The 13,911-nt window shown below is 37.5% G+C and overlaps 1 protein-coding gene across 1 annotated transcript in view; it reads left to right on the top strand.

Annotated features, from left to right (window-relative positions):
• LOC111063637 (transcription factor IIIB 90 kDa subunit) overlaps positions 1-13,911 on the top strand; it is a 130,032-nt gene that overhangs the window by 87,527 nt on the left and 28,594 nt on the right. Inside the window, exons 6-8 of the mRNA XM_039425619.1 lie at positions 3,649-3,798; positions 4,064-4,157; positions 10,861-10,993. Of these exons, the coding sequence (XP_039281553.1) occupies positions 3,649-3,798; positions 4,064-4,157; positions 10,861-10,993 (377 nt within the window). The remainder of the gene's footprint in view (positions 1-3,648; positions 3,799-4,063; positions 4,158-10,860; positions 10,994-13,911) is intronic.

Raw genomic sequence — 13,911 nt, 5'->3', positions numbered from 1 at the left:
TCTTGTCTAGTAACAAGTATATCCAAATTTTGGAATACCAAGTACAGTATATCCAAATATTGGATAAGATCTGATTATAACTTTAAACAATAATTCTACAATGTTTTTTGGCAATTTCTTAGTCTTAATTTAATATTTCTAAAGTCTTTAGAAGCTTAGTAGGAGCTCTTTAGAAGCTTTTTGTGTAGTTGAGAAGTTGATATTGTGGTAATTATTCATATTGAATGAAAAAGACTAAGAAATTGTCAAAAAACCACTGATTTATTGATAATTAGAAAGACCGGTTTCGGTTATTACACCATTGTCAATCTCTGATAAACTCCTAGAAGCTCTTTAAATTACTCTGTAGGTAATTCACCCATTTGAACATTCTGGATTTAATTTCATCAAGGAAAATAAATTGGATTTCATATTTGAAAGATAACTGAGTCAATTAAATTGTCGTCTCCTAGTCAATATTTAAATTCTGCCAAACTATTATTTGTACTGCAAGCTTCCGACAAAGCAAAGCAAACAATGGATTTTTAGTGATATTATTATCTTCAAATTATCAGCATTCTCAAAACCATTGACAGTCCATATCCCATTCAATCAATGTTGACAGTTTTGAGTTTTGACGTTAATTAATTTGGCAAACAGTTGAAATTTGTCAACCTTTTAGAAGGCATTCTCAACACTATTGCTTCCCATCCAATCAACGTTGACAGTTTTGAGTTTTGACGTTAATTAATTTGGCAAACAGTTGAAATTTGTCAACCTTTTAGAAGGCCGATCGTGTGTTGTGATTCATAGAAATAAACCAGGAAGAAACAGATTCACAGAGTACTGAGTAGGCCTACTTGGCGCAGATATAGACAATAGAAATATTGGAGGAATATTAATGAGGTGTTTGTTGTGGAACTGGTTTGAAGTCTTGCTATTATTCTACTCTTTGACGTTTTTGATTTGTCGACATGATCTATAAATAAAATCTATAGAAAATTATGTTATAGAAGTGTTCTCTGTTTATATAAAAATTGAAAATCAAAGTACTTTTCTTCAACGTTATTGTAAAATTCGAGTAGCCCTTACAAATAAAGTGAATAATGAAGGTATTCTGTCGTCAAGGGTGGTATATAGTATCTATATAGTACTGTATTATAGCTATAGCTATATAGCCTATATTGAGAAAAATACTATTTCGCCACACTGCACAGAAAGCAGCTGTTTTCCAGTCCCTACGTAGATCTGAAAGACATTGTTTGCAGACGACTCTCATCTGACGTCAGAACACGTTTCTTTCCGGCTAAGGCCGGAAAGAGTACCCTTTCCGGCCGCTAAATTTCAAGTGTGCTAAAAAAGCTGATCAAAATCTTTTAATCATTTGAGTTTATTATTAAATAATTAAAACATTTATAATAATATCATCTTATTGTCATTTGAAATAATAAAAAAGTATAAGCTCAACCTCCCACATAATTGAACATAATCTTTTAGGTTATTTAGACGAATCAGAATAAAAAATAAAAATACTTGGACAATTTCCTGATATTACCTCAGATTTGCTAGAGCTATGACCTTCCACTTTTGCTTTCGGAAGTGCTCAATAAACAATTATTCTCATATAAATATATATTGTTTATTTTTCTGTGTGGCGAAAAATAGCGTTTGCACCACGGGCAAAAATGTTTTTCCGGCTCTCAATCTTTTCTAGTCCTCAGCCTACGGCCTCGGACTTGAAAACCAATTTCGAGCCGGAAAAGTTTCATTTTCGGCCCTAGGTGTGAAATATACTATGGTATATCTCTTTTCTTTATAGGGCTACTTGTAATATAAATATAAAGAAAATAAAAATCTCAGTACCCTTTTTTTTGAAATATTTTATCACTACATGTTTCGGACATTTATGCCATTTTCAAGTGATATGAAGTAAATAAATTTAATACTACTGGAAGATTCTTATTAATAACCCCATTTTTGATAGAATCATGCGAATTTAAACCCAAAATTTACAGTCCTAGTTCATAAAAACATATGAATACACTAACATATGATCAAAATAAGAATCTTCCAGTAGTATTAAATTTATTTACTTCATATCACTTGAAAATGGCATAAATGTCCGAAACATGTAGTGATAAAATATTTCAAAAAAAGGGTACTGAGATTTTTATTTTCTTTATATTTATACTATGGTATAGTATATAATATTGGTATATATCTATACACTATTCTTGTTCTGTTGTAGGATATGCTGCAATATAAATTATTGTGATCTGTCATGTTGTATGTTTGTTCAAAATTGCAACAAAATTACTGGAATTTGAAGAAAAACAGGTCAAAACACTATATGTGTAGTGAGGTCCACGTTATAATGGCAGTGTGGAGAAAGATAGTAGAACAACGTTGCTGATTTTCTGCCTTGCTACTGCCTTCTACAGAAGGCATGTAGAGGCATAGTCATCGATAGAGATGCGTGGAGATTGATAGTTGCGGAGGCCAAGGCTCACCATGGGCTGTAGCATAGAGAAACGATAGCATAAGTAGATATCCCATGGTATAGGGCGTTTATGTCGCAACTTTTACTGTTATCCCAAGCCGATAGTTCACGTAGTTCTTTCCTATGCAGCTATGTGACGCTGGTAGTCTCTCAAATTGTGCCGTTCATACACTATCACCCCAACAAAACAGTAAAAAATTACAATAATCGACAGTAATCGGCTTGAGATAACAGTAAAAGTTGCGACATAAATTCCCTATACCATGGATATCTACTTACGCTATTGTTTCTCTATGGCTGTAGCCACACAAGAGGAAAAATAATGTTAACTGTTTATTCTTGTTTAAAATAATTGTATTGTACTCGTGAAGAAAGTATATTTTCCAATGTTTGAATAATGAATTTTCATAATCAGAATGAATATTCTGAATATTAATTTTATTTTTTCATTGTTAAAAAACAATTTGGCAACTTTGCGGAGATAGAAAAGGATAGCGCTATCTACTTTATCGAATGATAGACAAGAATATTGTTAATAAGTGCAACACCAATGTTGAATCAAATACTGCCATTATAACGTGGGCCTCACTATAGAAGTATTGTGTTGTAGGATACGCTGCAGTACAAACGTAGTGTGATATGTTATGTTGTCTGTTTTTTTTTCAAAAATACAACAAAATTACTGGAATTTAAAAGAAGGAAGGTGAAAAAAATATATGTAGTATTGAATAAATGAAACTTGTATAGGCTACTTGGACAAAAAATTAATAAAATGAATGTCGTATCTACATGAACCTATACAGTACCGTATACTATTTAAGTTTAATTTAATTTATTCATTTTTTTACATTACCGTATACTGTATAGCTGTATACATTTAATTTAATTTAGTCGCAAGTTTATTAACTTTTTGACATTTTATTTGAAACAAGATTTCTTCAAGATTTTTTCTCTGGCACTTCAGCTCTATTGGTACATGATTGTAATTTGTATACTTATCATAGACAGAGCTAGATTTCACCAGAATTTGTCCATATAAAACGATAAAAAATATTATATTACAAGATGATTTCTTTAACACTTGAAATTTATTTACACATGCAATGGATGCCAATTTTTTCAATTTAGTTGATTCAAAATTGATGTTGGAACATTTTTTTCTGTTGCAGATCCGTGCCTGTATGTGCTGCGTTATGCGAACAAGCTGGAATTCGGTGACAAGACGCATGAGGTAGCCATGACTGCGCTGAGACTTGTGCAGAGAATGAAGAAGGACTCTCTGCACTCGGGTCGTCATCCGTCTGGGTTGTGCGGTGCAGGTAAAACCAACAAAAAAGTAACATTCAATAAATATTTTATAATTATTTAATATTGAGTGATTAATGTTATATGATTGAAAATTGTTAGTATTATTTATTATATTTTATACAATCATTTTTATGCGAACGTTCTTCATTTTATTTGCTACTATAATTACAAAATTCTAGAATAAATTAGCAAATTTTGTCGTATTGAAACTAAGTTACGCACAACTGCAATAGCAAATTGTAAGAACGACTGTACTTATAATTTCAATTTTTTCAGCACTACTGATGGCGGCTAGGCTTCACGACTTCAACCGTAATGTGAACAACATTATAAGGATAGTGAATGTTCATGAGACTACTTTGAAAAAGAGGTAATAAATATTTATTTATTTGATTTTCACACAAAGCACAGATCGGAAAGAGAGAAAACCTAAGGATATCTTGTTCTATTTCCCTCCAAAGTTATGTCTTCAGGTTCACACTTACACTTTCTAGTCCAAACCTACTACTCTATGAAATTGTTATAATATATTATGTTAGTTTCGATGTAGTTTGAAAATACTATGGGACTTCTTGTAGGAAGCAGGGTTCGAGGATTTTAGATAATTTAGAATAACATGTATATTTCCTCACAATACTATGAGTTTGTATTGAAATCATGAATCACTAATTTTGAATGTTATCACTTATAAAGAGTGTTCCGAAAATCACTGTGCAATTGTGGGAATGGAATGAATGTATGTCATTATCAAATCAAATCAATTTGCAAATCATACAGTACAGTTGTTACAGTACATAATATAGATACCCTTACGTTATGAGAGACTCACATGTAGGCTTAAGCCTGTATTTGTGAGGGCCTGGCGTAATTCGCTGAATTTAAAATCGATAAACTATGGAACTAAATTTGAGAAAAATACAGATTAAAAAATTTGATATTATAGAAAAAACAAATAATTGGCAGCGGAAACAGCCAGTTATGACTCAAAAATTAGTAAGACTAAAAAAGATAGATACACTATATCAATGCATTATTAAATACTAAGTTATAAAGAATTTTTTTCAAAACCTATAATGAAAGATGATTTTCATTATCATGATTTTAAGATCGTGTGTTGTCTGTTGTGAACACTAAACATATGACACTCTTCAATCCATACACTTTGCAACATAATCATATACGATTTACGTACTTGGTACCGCGATAATGGCATACATTAATTTCATTCCAGCTACAGAGTATTTCAGAGAAACGGAAAATTTTGAAAGTTAATAATTTCAAGAAAAACAAATCTTTAAATAAAGTTTTTCATATCATTCAATAGTAAAAATAATGCCATTTTGGAATAAATAATACAATCTTGGCTTTCAATTCTGTAACAAGGGAAGAATTGAAAGCCAAGATTCGAGAAGCGATTTCAAATTCCAGTTGTAATGTTACGTCAAACCATGGACAATGTGATGAAGAGACTACAGGAATGTATGCGTAGAAAAGGAATACACCTGCAAGATGTCATCTTCAAAAAAAAAATGTTACGGTTATTATTTATTCAGAAATGGCATTATTTTTACTATTGCATGATATGAAAAACTTTATTTAGAGATTTGTTTTTCTTGAAATTATTTAACTTTTAAAATTTCCCGTTTCTCTGAAACACTCTGTATTACAATAGTCAGTTTATGAAACTCCAACATTTCAAAATGATAATCAAGCTATGTCTTTTTCTGAGTGGTAGAAAGGACTTTCTAGTCCTAACTCCGCCTAATAAAGAGTATTTTCATTTTCATTTCATTTTCTTTGTCAAACTACGACAGAGTGACATCCTACCAGTCTATTATATAATTTAGTATTTTTCTTAGTGAATATCTCAAATTACAATGGAAACAGACTGCTAGACATGATTCTTCTCTTATAAGCTAAATCATGTCAGAACTGAATTGAAATCAATTTTCAATTATAATATCTATAAAATAAAATATTAATTATTAAATATATACATAGCTATTATTGACAAGAAGTCAATAAAATACTAGAATAAATTTTCTCAAGTGTATAATTACAAAAGAGGTAATACAACATAGCTATTTATCCCTTGATATTCATTTATTCATTGGAAATACAGTACACGATATCACGTACACCCTGAGTAGCTTCAGAGGTGGGTGATTGATACCCAGGTGTTGCTCCTGGATGACTTCGCTCAGTCGTAATGTGGGCGGGGAAAGGAGGCAAGTCGAAGTTCCTCTTCCTTCTTCTTTGTTCCTCAGCTGGCGTGAACAGCACCTCCTGGTGCTTCTGACGGCGTGAAGGTCGCTCTCTTCTCTGATGACACCACTTTGATGTAATTTTGTATCAGCCTTACGGCCTCGGTTCCGCTCCAGTGGAGTAGGAAAAGGAAGGACAGAAAGGATAGGGATGGCAGACAACGGTCCGCTGTGCCCTGGGGAGAAGGAAGAATAGGGACGGCAGACAACGGTCCGCTGTGCCCTGGGGAAAAGGAAGAATAGGGACGGCAGACAACGGTCCGCTGTGCCCTGGGGAGAAGGAAGAATAGGGACGGCAGACAACGGTCCGCTGTGCCCTGGGGAGAAGGAAGAATAGGGACGGCAGACAACGTCCGCTGTGCCCTGAGGAGAAGGAAGAATAGGGACGGCAGACAACGGTCCGCTGTGCCCTGGGGAGAAGGAAGAATAGGGACGGCAGACAACGGTCCGCTGTGCCCTAGGGAGATGGGAGGACAGGGACGGCAGACAACGGTCCGCTGTGCCCTAGGTAGATGGGAGGACAGGGACGGCAGACAACGGTCCGCTGTGCCCTAGGGAGATGGAAGGTTAGGGACGTACAGCAGCCAACGGGCCGCTGTACCAGGGCAGGAGGTCGGGGACGTACGGCAGCCAACGGGCCGCTGTACCAGGAGCAGGAAGGTTGTGAGCTGAATGCTGTGGTCTGGGGCTCGTCCGGCCTTTAAATACCCCCCCAAAGTGGAGGGGATGGAGTTGAGCCGCCGCCAGAGGCGGTGGAAATTGTCTTGATGCGCGGAAGATGGTGCGCCATCGGTACCTCCCTTATCTCCGCGGTCGGCTAGCATTGCTGATAGCCGAGCGTCTTTCAATAATATTATTTATTATTTAGCAATATCTTCCGTCACAATTTTACTTTGTGACACCCCACTCCTACTTGGGGGGGGGGGATCGGAGCCCTCTATGGCACCACCTTAAAAGGCGTGAGCCATCTAGGCATCACCTTAAGAGGTGTACACCTCCCAGGCATCACCTTTAGAGGTGTATGCCACTCACTATGAGCATCATCTACACCCGGTCCACCAGGTACATATTTACATCGTCCATCTGGAAATTGGACTTTTATGCGTGGCTTGCCAGCCCGTTTACGCTTACCAGGTGTTGAGACTCGGTGACACAACACTGGATCCTTATTCCTTGAGAGTCCTGGTTTGGGATCCTGGGACTGTGAGACTACTTCATTGGTAGTTGAAGACTGCGTTTTGCTCTTCCTCATCCATTTCAGTTGAGGAGGGTATTGACTCCTCCACATCCATGACAGTAGGGGGTGGTATTGACTCTTCCACATCCCTCTCGGATTCACCACTTGTGTTGGTGGCTGGGGCATGAATCGTGGCCTGGCGTTCAGAGTCAGTCATCTCATTCCTGTGATCCATCACTATTTTGCCCCAGGATGCTTGCCTTGGAACATATGACAACTCTGCTTTGCTATCAATCAAGGCATTGGGTTCGACTCTGTTCAAACCATCCTGCTTGAACATCCTTCTGTCGCAATCCTTGTTGTCCTGAGATTCGGATTGTACAGCTGATATTGTTGGGACTGCTGTTGTCTTAGTCCCCAATAAGAGAGATCGCGACATTATTAGCGGACTTGTAGGATTCAGTTGGGGAGGATCCCACTCTACCTCTCTCGTGAATGTGTGAATATTCACTCTGTTTTCACGCATAAACTCCATGCCTAATAGTAACTCCTGCCCAAGTCCTTCCATTATAGACGCCGCTAGTGGAATTGTGGTTTGTTCTATGGTCACATTAGTAGTCACTTTCCCATTTAACGGGGTTGACCGTCCATCAGCTAATATCGCGCGGTGACGTGCTGGTTCTTTCCGTATCATCCCTATTTTCCGGATGACTTCATAGACCTCGTTGCTCATATAATTAGCTTCAGCACCCGTATCTAGCAAGGCCTGGCACTTTTTACCGCCGATTATTACGGCAATGAATAGTCGGTTGTCCCTTGGTGACTCTTTGATCACAGGAATCGTCTGTGTCGTTCGCACCACTGCTGTCTTGTTCGATGTTTCATTCCCCTTTTGCATGTCACAGACACAGTTCCGTGCCTTCTTCCCGCATTTTTTACATGGTGGGATTTCGGGACATTGTGATCTCCAGTGTCCCGGTTTTTTATATTGCCCACACATGGGTTCAGACTCACTAAGAGATGGTCTGTTACTAGTAGGGGTTATAACTGTCTCAACCTTGAGCCTTGTAATCTTTTTTGTGTCCTCAATCATGTGAACTCTCGAATTCTGTCTATTCTGTTTCTCCTCTGCTTTTATTTGTTCATACTCCCTCGCGAATTTTTCCAATTCGTTGATACTATGAACATCTGATTGCCGAATATACAATTTGTACCGTGGGAGGAGATTCTTATACACTCTCTGTAATTTATTTTCGTCTGTAAAACCTCCTCGACGCCTCATGAGTGTCAGTACATCTTCGAGAAACTCGTCAAACGATTCACCTTCCTTTTGCTTCCTTGCCTGAATTAGATTCTCGAGGTCCTCCTCATAGGTAAGTGGGTAGTAGCGTGATCTGAAATCTGTCACAAAATTGTCCCATGATTTCCACTGGTCACGACGATTACGCATCCATAGAGTAGCTTTACCAACTAGTAATTCAGGAAGGGCAACTAGTAGTTGGTTGCCAGTAAGCCCATAGGCTTGTTGTAGCTCGTCTAGCCTTTCTAGAAAGCTGGGAGCATCTGATTGGCCATCAAAAGACAGTCTCCAGCTTCTCACTTTGTCACATACCGCCCCTGGGTCCATGAGGGGGTTTGTGTGAATGTTGGTTCCAACTTCAGCATGAGTACCTGTTGCTGAGTGTCCAGATCCCCCACTGCTTCCACTCACTATTCCGGGTCTTAGGCTGGGATAACGTACAGCCATCTTCTTATGTTGTTCTACTAACAACCTTCTCAACTCAGCAAGTGTTCCAGATGACACTATGCCCCAATCTTGTAGAAGATTGAATGCTTCTTCCTTTTTCAATTTATAAATCCAGGAAACTCTGGGGTCAGTTATCACCTCGTGGTTTACGTCATCAACCGACTGATCCTCTGTCAGCTCCAGGTGTTGAGCATCTGAATCAGACTCTCCCTGTTCACTCATGATTCTTACTTCGATGCCTCGGGCCCCACGTTGGGCGCCAATCTATCACGTACACCCTGAGTAGCTTCAGAGGTGGGTGATTGATACCCAGGTGTTGCTCCTGGATGACTTTGCTCAGTCGTAATGTGGGCGGGGAAAGGAGGCAAGTCGAAGTTCCTCTTCCTTCTTCTTTGTTCCTCAGCTGGCGTGAACAGCACCTCCTGGTGCTTCTGACGGCGTGAAGGTCGCTCTCTTCTCTGATGACACCACTTTGATGTAATTTTGTATCAGCCTTACGGCCTCGGTTCCGCTCCAGTGGAGTAGGAAAAGGAAGGACAGAAAGGATAGGGACGGCAGACAACGGTCCGCTGTGCCCTGGGGAGAAGGAAGAATAGGGACGGCAGACAACGGTCCGCTGTGCCCTGGGGAGAAGGAAGAATAGGGACGGCAGACAACGGTCCGCTGTGCCCTGGGGAGAAGGAAGAATAGGGACGGCAGACAACGGTCCGCTGTGCCCTGGGGAGAAGGAAGAATAGGGACGGCAGACAACGGTCCGCTGTGCCCCGGGGAGAAGGAAGAATAGGGACGGCAGACAACGGTCCGCTGTGCCCTGGGGAGAAGGAAGAATAGGGACGGCAGACAACGGTCCGCTGTGCCCTAGGGAGATGGGAGGACAGGGACGGCAGACAACGGTCCGCTGTGCCCTAGGTAGATGGGAGGACAGGGACGGCAGACAACGGTCCGCTGTGCCCTAGGGAGATGGAAGGTTAGGGACGTACGGCAGCCAACGGGCCGCTGTACCAGGGCAGGAGGTCGGGGACGTACGGCAGCCAACGGGCCGCTGTACCAGGAGCAGGAAGGTTGTGAGCTGAATGCTGTGGTCTGGGGCTCGTCCGGCCTTTAAATACTCCCCCAAAGTGGAGGGGATGGAGTTGAGCCGCCGCCAGAGGCGGTGGAAATTGTCTTGATGCGCGGAAGATGGTGCGCCATCGGTACCTCCCTTATCTCCGCGGTCGGCTAGCATTGCTGATAGCCGAGCGTCTTTCAATAATATTATTTATTATTTAGCAATATCTTCCGTCACAATTTTACTTTGTGACAACGAAAATAATACAACTCTAGGCCCCGTTTGTTAAATTTCAATCATGATTAAATTTCATGAGAACCAATCAGAGGAGGTTTTTCTAGGAAGGTTGAAATATAATCTTAACAGTACTTAATCTTAACAATATCAACAAGCCTCATTTAGGCTATTTCAAAAGTATGATATAAGTATTGTTCATTAGAAATAAAAATTCAATCAACTTTTATCAGTAAAATGACAACTTGCAGACTAAAAGTAATTGTGAAAAATATATTAAATATTTATTCATTGATTGGAGCATGCTTTCGAATAACATAGGATTCATTGATCTAGTTTAATAATGACAATTGTCAATGAAAGTAGTCATTTTAGTGATTTCATTTAAGTTGATGAAACATAGGTAGCACTTCTTGATGGATCAAGAAATTCAAAAATTTGATAACTTGATACTAAAAATTCTTATCAATTCTGGTTGATAATCATCAAACTCTGAAACGTATGTTCTATTTTGTAGACTGATGTAGTTTATTATTGGAATAATATTATCATTTATGTTGGTTGATGATCAAGTTCTGATTTTATTGATGTTCTATTTTGTAGACTTATGGAGTTTGGAGACACTCTGACAAGCAAATTGACATTGGAAGAGTTTCTGAGCGTGGACCTAGAAGAAGAGCAAGACCCTCCTTCCTATAAAGCTGCTCGCTTGAAGGATAGCGAGCGTCTCAATAAGGTAATGTACATTATTTTTTATCAATATATAGATAATTAAGATATTTATTCGTCCAACACAGCATATTATCACAGAAAATACACAGTTGAATATCGTCAAAATACAAATAATAAGCTGTAAGGCTATAGTGAAGTCCACGTTATAATGGCAGTGTGTGATTAGCAATGGTATCTTGCTTAATTGACCGAACGAAGTGAGGTGACCGAGCGAAGTGAGGTCTAAGATTCAAGTCGACGGTTTGGCATTTCTCTTGATGTTTAAATGTTTATATGTTGCGCAATTACGTCGAAACGCGGTAATAGATTTTCATGAAATTTGACAGGTATGTTCCTTTTTACTTTCCTTGCCCTATTACCATAGGTAAGGAAAGTATTGCTTTCCGAACAAAATTAAGGTACCCCAATTTCTAAATTTCTATACGTTTCAAGGTCCCCTGAGTCCAAAAAACTGGTTTTTGGGTATTGGTCTGTATATATATATATATATATATATATATATATATATATATATATATATATATATATATATGTGTGTGTGTGTGTGTGGTGTGTGTGTGTGTGTGTGTGTGTGTGTGTGTGGTGTGTGTGTGTGTGTGTGTGTGTGTGTACACGATATCTCATCTCCCAATTGACGGAATGACTTGAAATTTGCAACTTAAGGTCCTTTCACTATAAGGATCCGACACGAACAATTTCGATCAGATGCAATTCAAGATGGCTGCTAAAATGGCAAAAATGTTGTCAAAAACAGGGTTTTTCGTGATTATCTCGGAAACGGCTCCAAAGATTTTGATTAAATTCATACTTAAAATAGTCATCGATAAGCTCTATCAACTGCCACAAGTCCCATATCTGTAAAAATTTCAGGAGCTCCGCCCCATCAATGCAGATAGATTCCCAATTATCAGGCTTCAGATACAATTGAAACAAAAAAATCAAGTGGAGTAGATTGAGCATGAAAATCTCTACAATTAATGTTCAGTAACATTTTCACCTAAAATTGAAAATAAGCTTTAAATTCGAGAAAATGTGATTATTCAATTGCAAATTATTGTTGATTCTATTAAATCATTCACTATGTAGAGATAGCAGACCTCATGTGTGTCTCCAGCGTTATTGCCCTGTCACCAGCTGGCTCAAATCTTTGAATAGTAGACTTGTGATGCGCGGGAACACTAGCGTCAGGTGATCAATTTTCATAACGGCAAGGAAAGTTGTGTGAGTGCGCCACACCAGATTTTTTAATTGCGCGTCGACCTATATACAAGGTTTTTGGAAATTTTGCATTTCAAGGATAATATAAAAGGAAAAAGGAGCCTCCTTCATACGCCAATATTAGCGTAAAAATCAGACTATAGTATTATTCATCATAAATCAGCTGACAAGTGATTACACAGATGTGTGGAGAAGCCAGTCTATTGCTGTATTTCCATAAAGTATATAGTTTCAATCAGGTATTTGTGGATGAGAATACTGCGTGAGGTCTACTGTTCACAGAACTACTAGTAAAATATAATTGATCATTTCAAACAAGAATGAACAGTTAATATTACATCAATAAACCTGTATTAGCTACCGTCTATAGAAGGCATTGACAAGACAGAGGTTCGGCAACGTTGATCTCCTATCTTGCTCCACTGTTATTATAACGTGGACGTCACTATACACACACATCGATTTTTGTCGTACGATTTTTTGCCGTCTTTATAAATTCTATTAGATTAAGCGGAACTTGACAAACATAATCTGTTTGACATCATCTATCTAATCTAATAGAATTTATAAGGACGGCAAAAATTGTACGTCCAAAAATCGATGTGTGTGTGTGTGTGTAAAACCACAGATTATGTTTGTCAAGTTCCGTTTAATCTAATAGAATTTATAAGGACGGCAAAATATCGTACGACCAAAAATCGATGTGTGTGGATACAGTTTACAGCTTATTTGTATTCTGTCGATATTCAACTGTGTATTTTCTGTGTAATTGGATTTACTCCCTCAGGAGGTATGAGATGTGCTGCCTATGTATTGCTGCCTTTATGAGAATAAATCAAAATGAGAAGCCCTAAGGAAAATTCGAATGTGGATAAAGTCGAGCTAGGGAAACAATTCAAAGCTTAAACCTGCCATGATGTGTTGGTTATGAGAATGAAACACAAAAATGATTTAGATTAAAATTGAAAATTATTTGTCATGCATTTCAAACAATTTATTAACAATTACTTATTTACATCAATAGAAAAATTACAGCTTAATGTATTCATTACAATATTAATGTGGCCTATTATCTTTTGGAAAAGTCATTCTAATTTGATTTAATCCCTATTTTATTACCTTTGTACAAGTTGACAAGTTGTATGTATTATATTTTGTGAAAAATATTTTAATTTCATTTAATTCCTACATTTTATTCTGTACACGTTTTGTAATCTTAATTAAATTAAATACAATTAATGTATTATCTTTTGAAATAAACATTTTAATTTGATCTAATTCCTACATTTTTTCTGTACATGTTGTCTTTTTTCTTTAGGGCTACTCTTAAATATAAATAAAGATAGAAATCTAAGTAATATAACCTTTTTAAAATTGTTTAAAAGTGTCACAACATGTTTTGACTATATAATGCCATAAAAATTGAAAAATTTTAAAATTTTATTTTCCATTCACTTGGTAATAGCATCATATAGCCGAAACATGTAATGACTAAATAATTCTAAGAAGGGTACTCAGATTTATATTTTTATTTATATCTGTACAATTTGTATGTATTATCTTTTGCAAAATACATTTTAATTTGATTTAATTAGGCTACTACATTTTATTCTGTACAAGTTTCGTAATCTTAATTAAATCAACTATAATATTTATGTATTATCTTTTGCAAAATACATTTCAATTTGATTTAATTTCTACATT

This window comes from Nilaparvata lugens, chromosome 4, assembly GCF_014356525.2.
Source record: "Nilaparvata lugens isolate BPH chromosome 4, ASM1435652v1, whole genome shotgun sequence".
NCBI lineage: Eukaryota > Metazoa > Arthropoda > Insecta > Hemiptera > Delphacidae > Nilaparvata > Nilaparvata lugens.
Note: the sequence above shows the minus strand (reverse complement) of the source record. Positions and strands in the feature narration are given on the sequence as shown.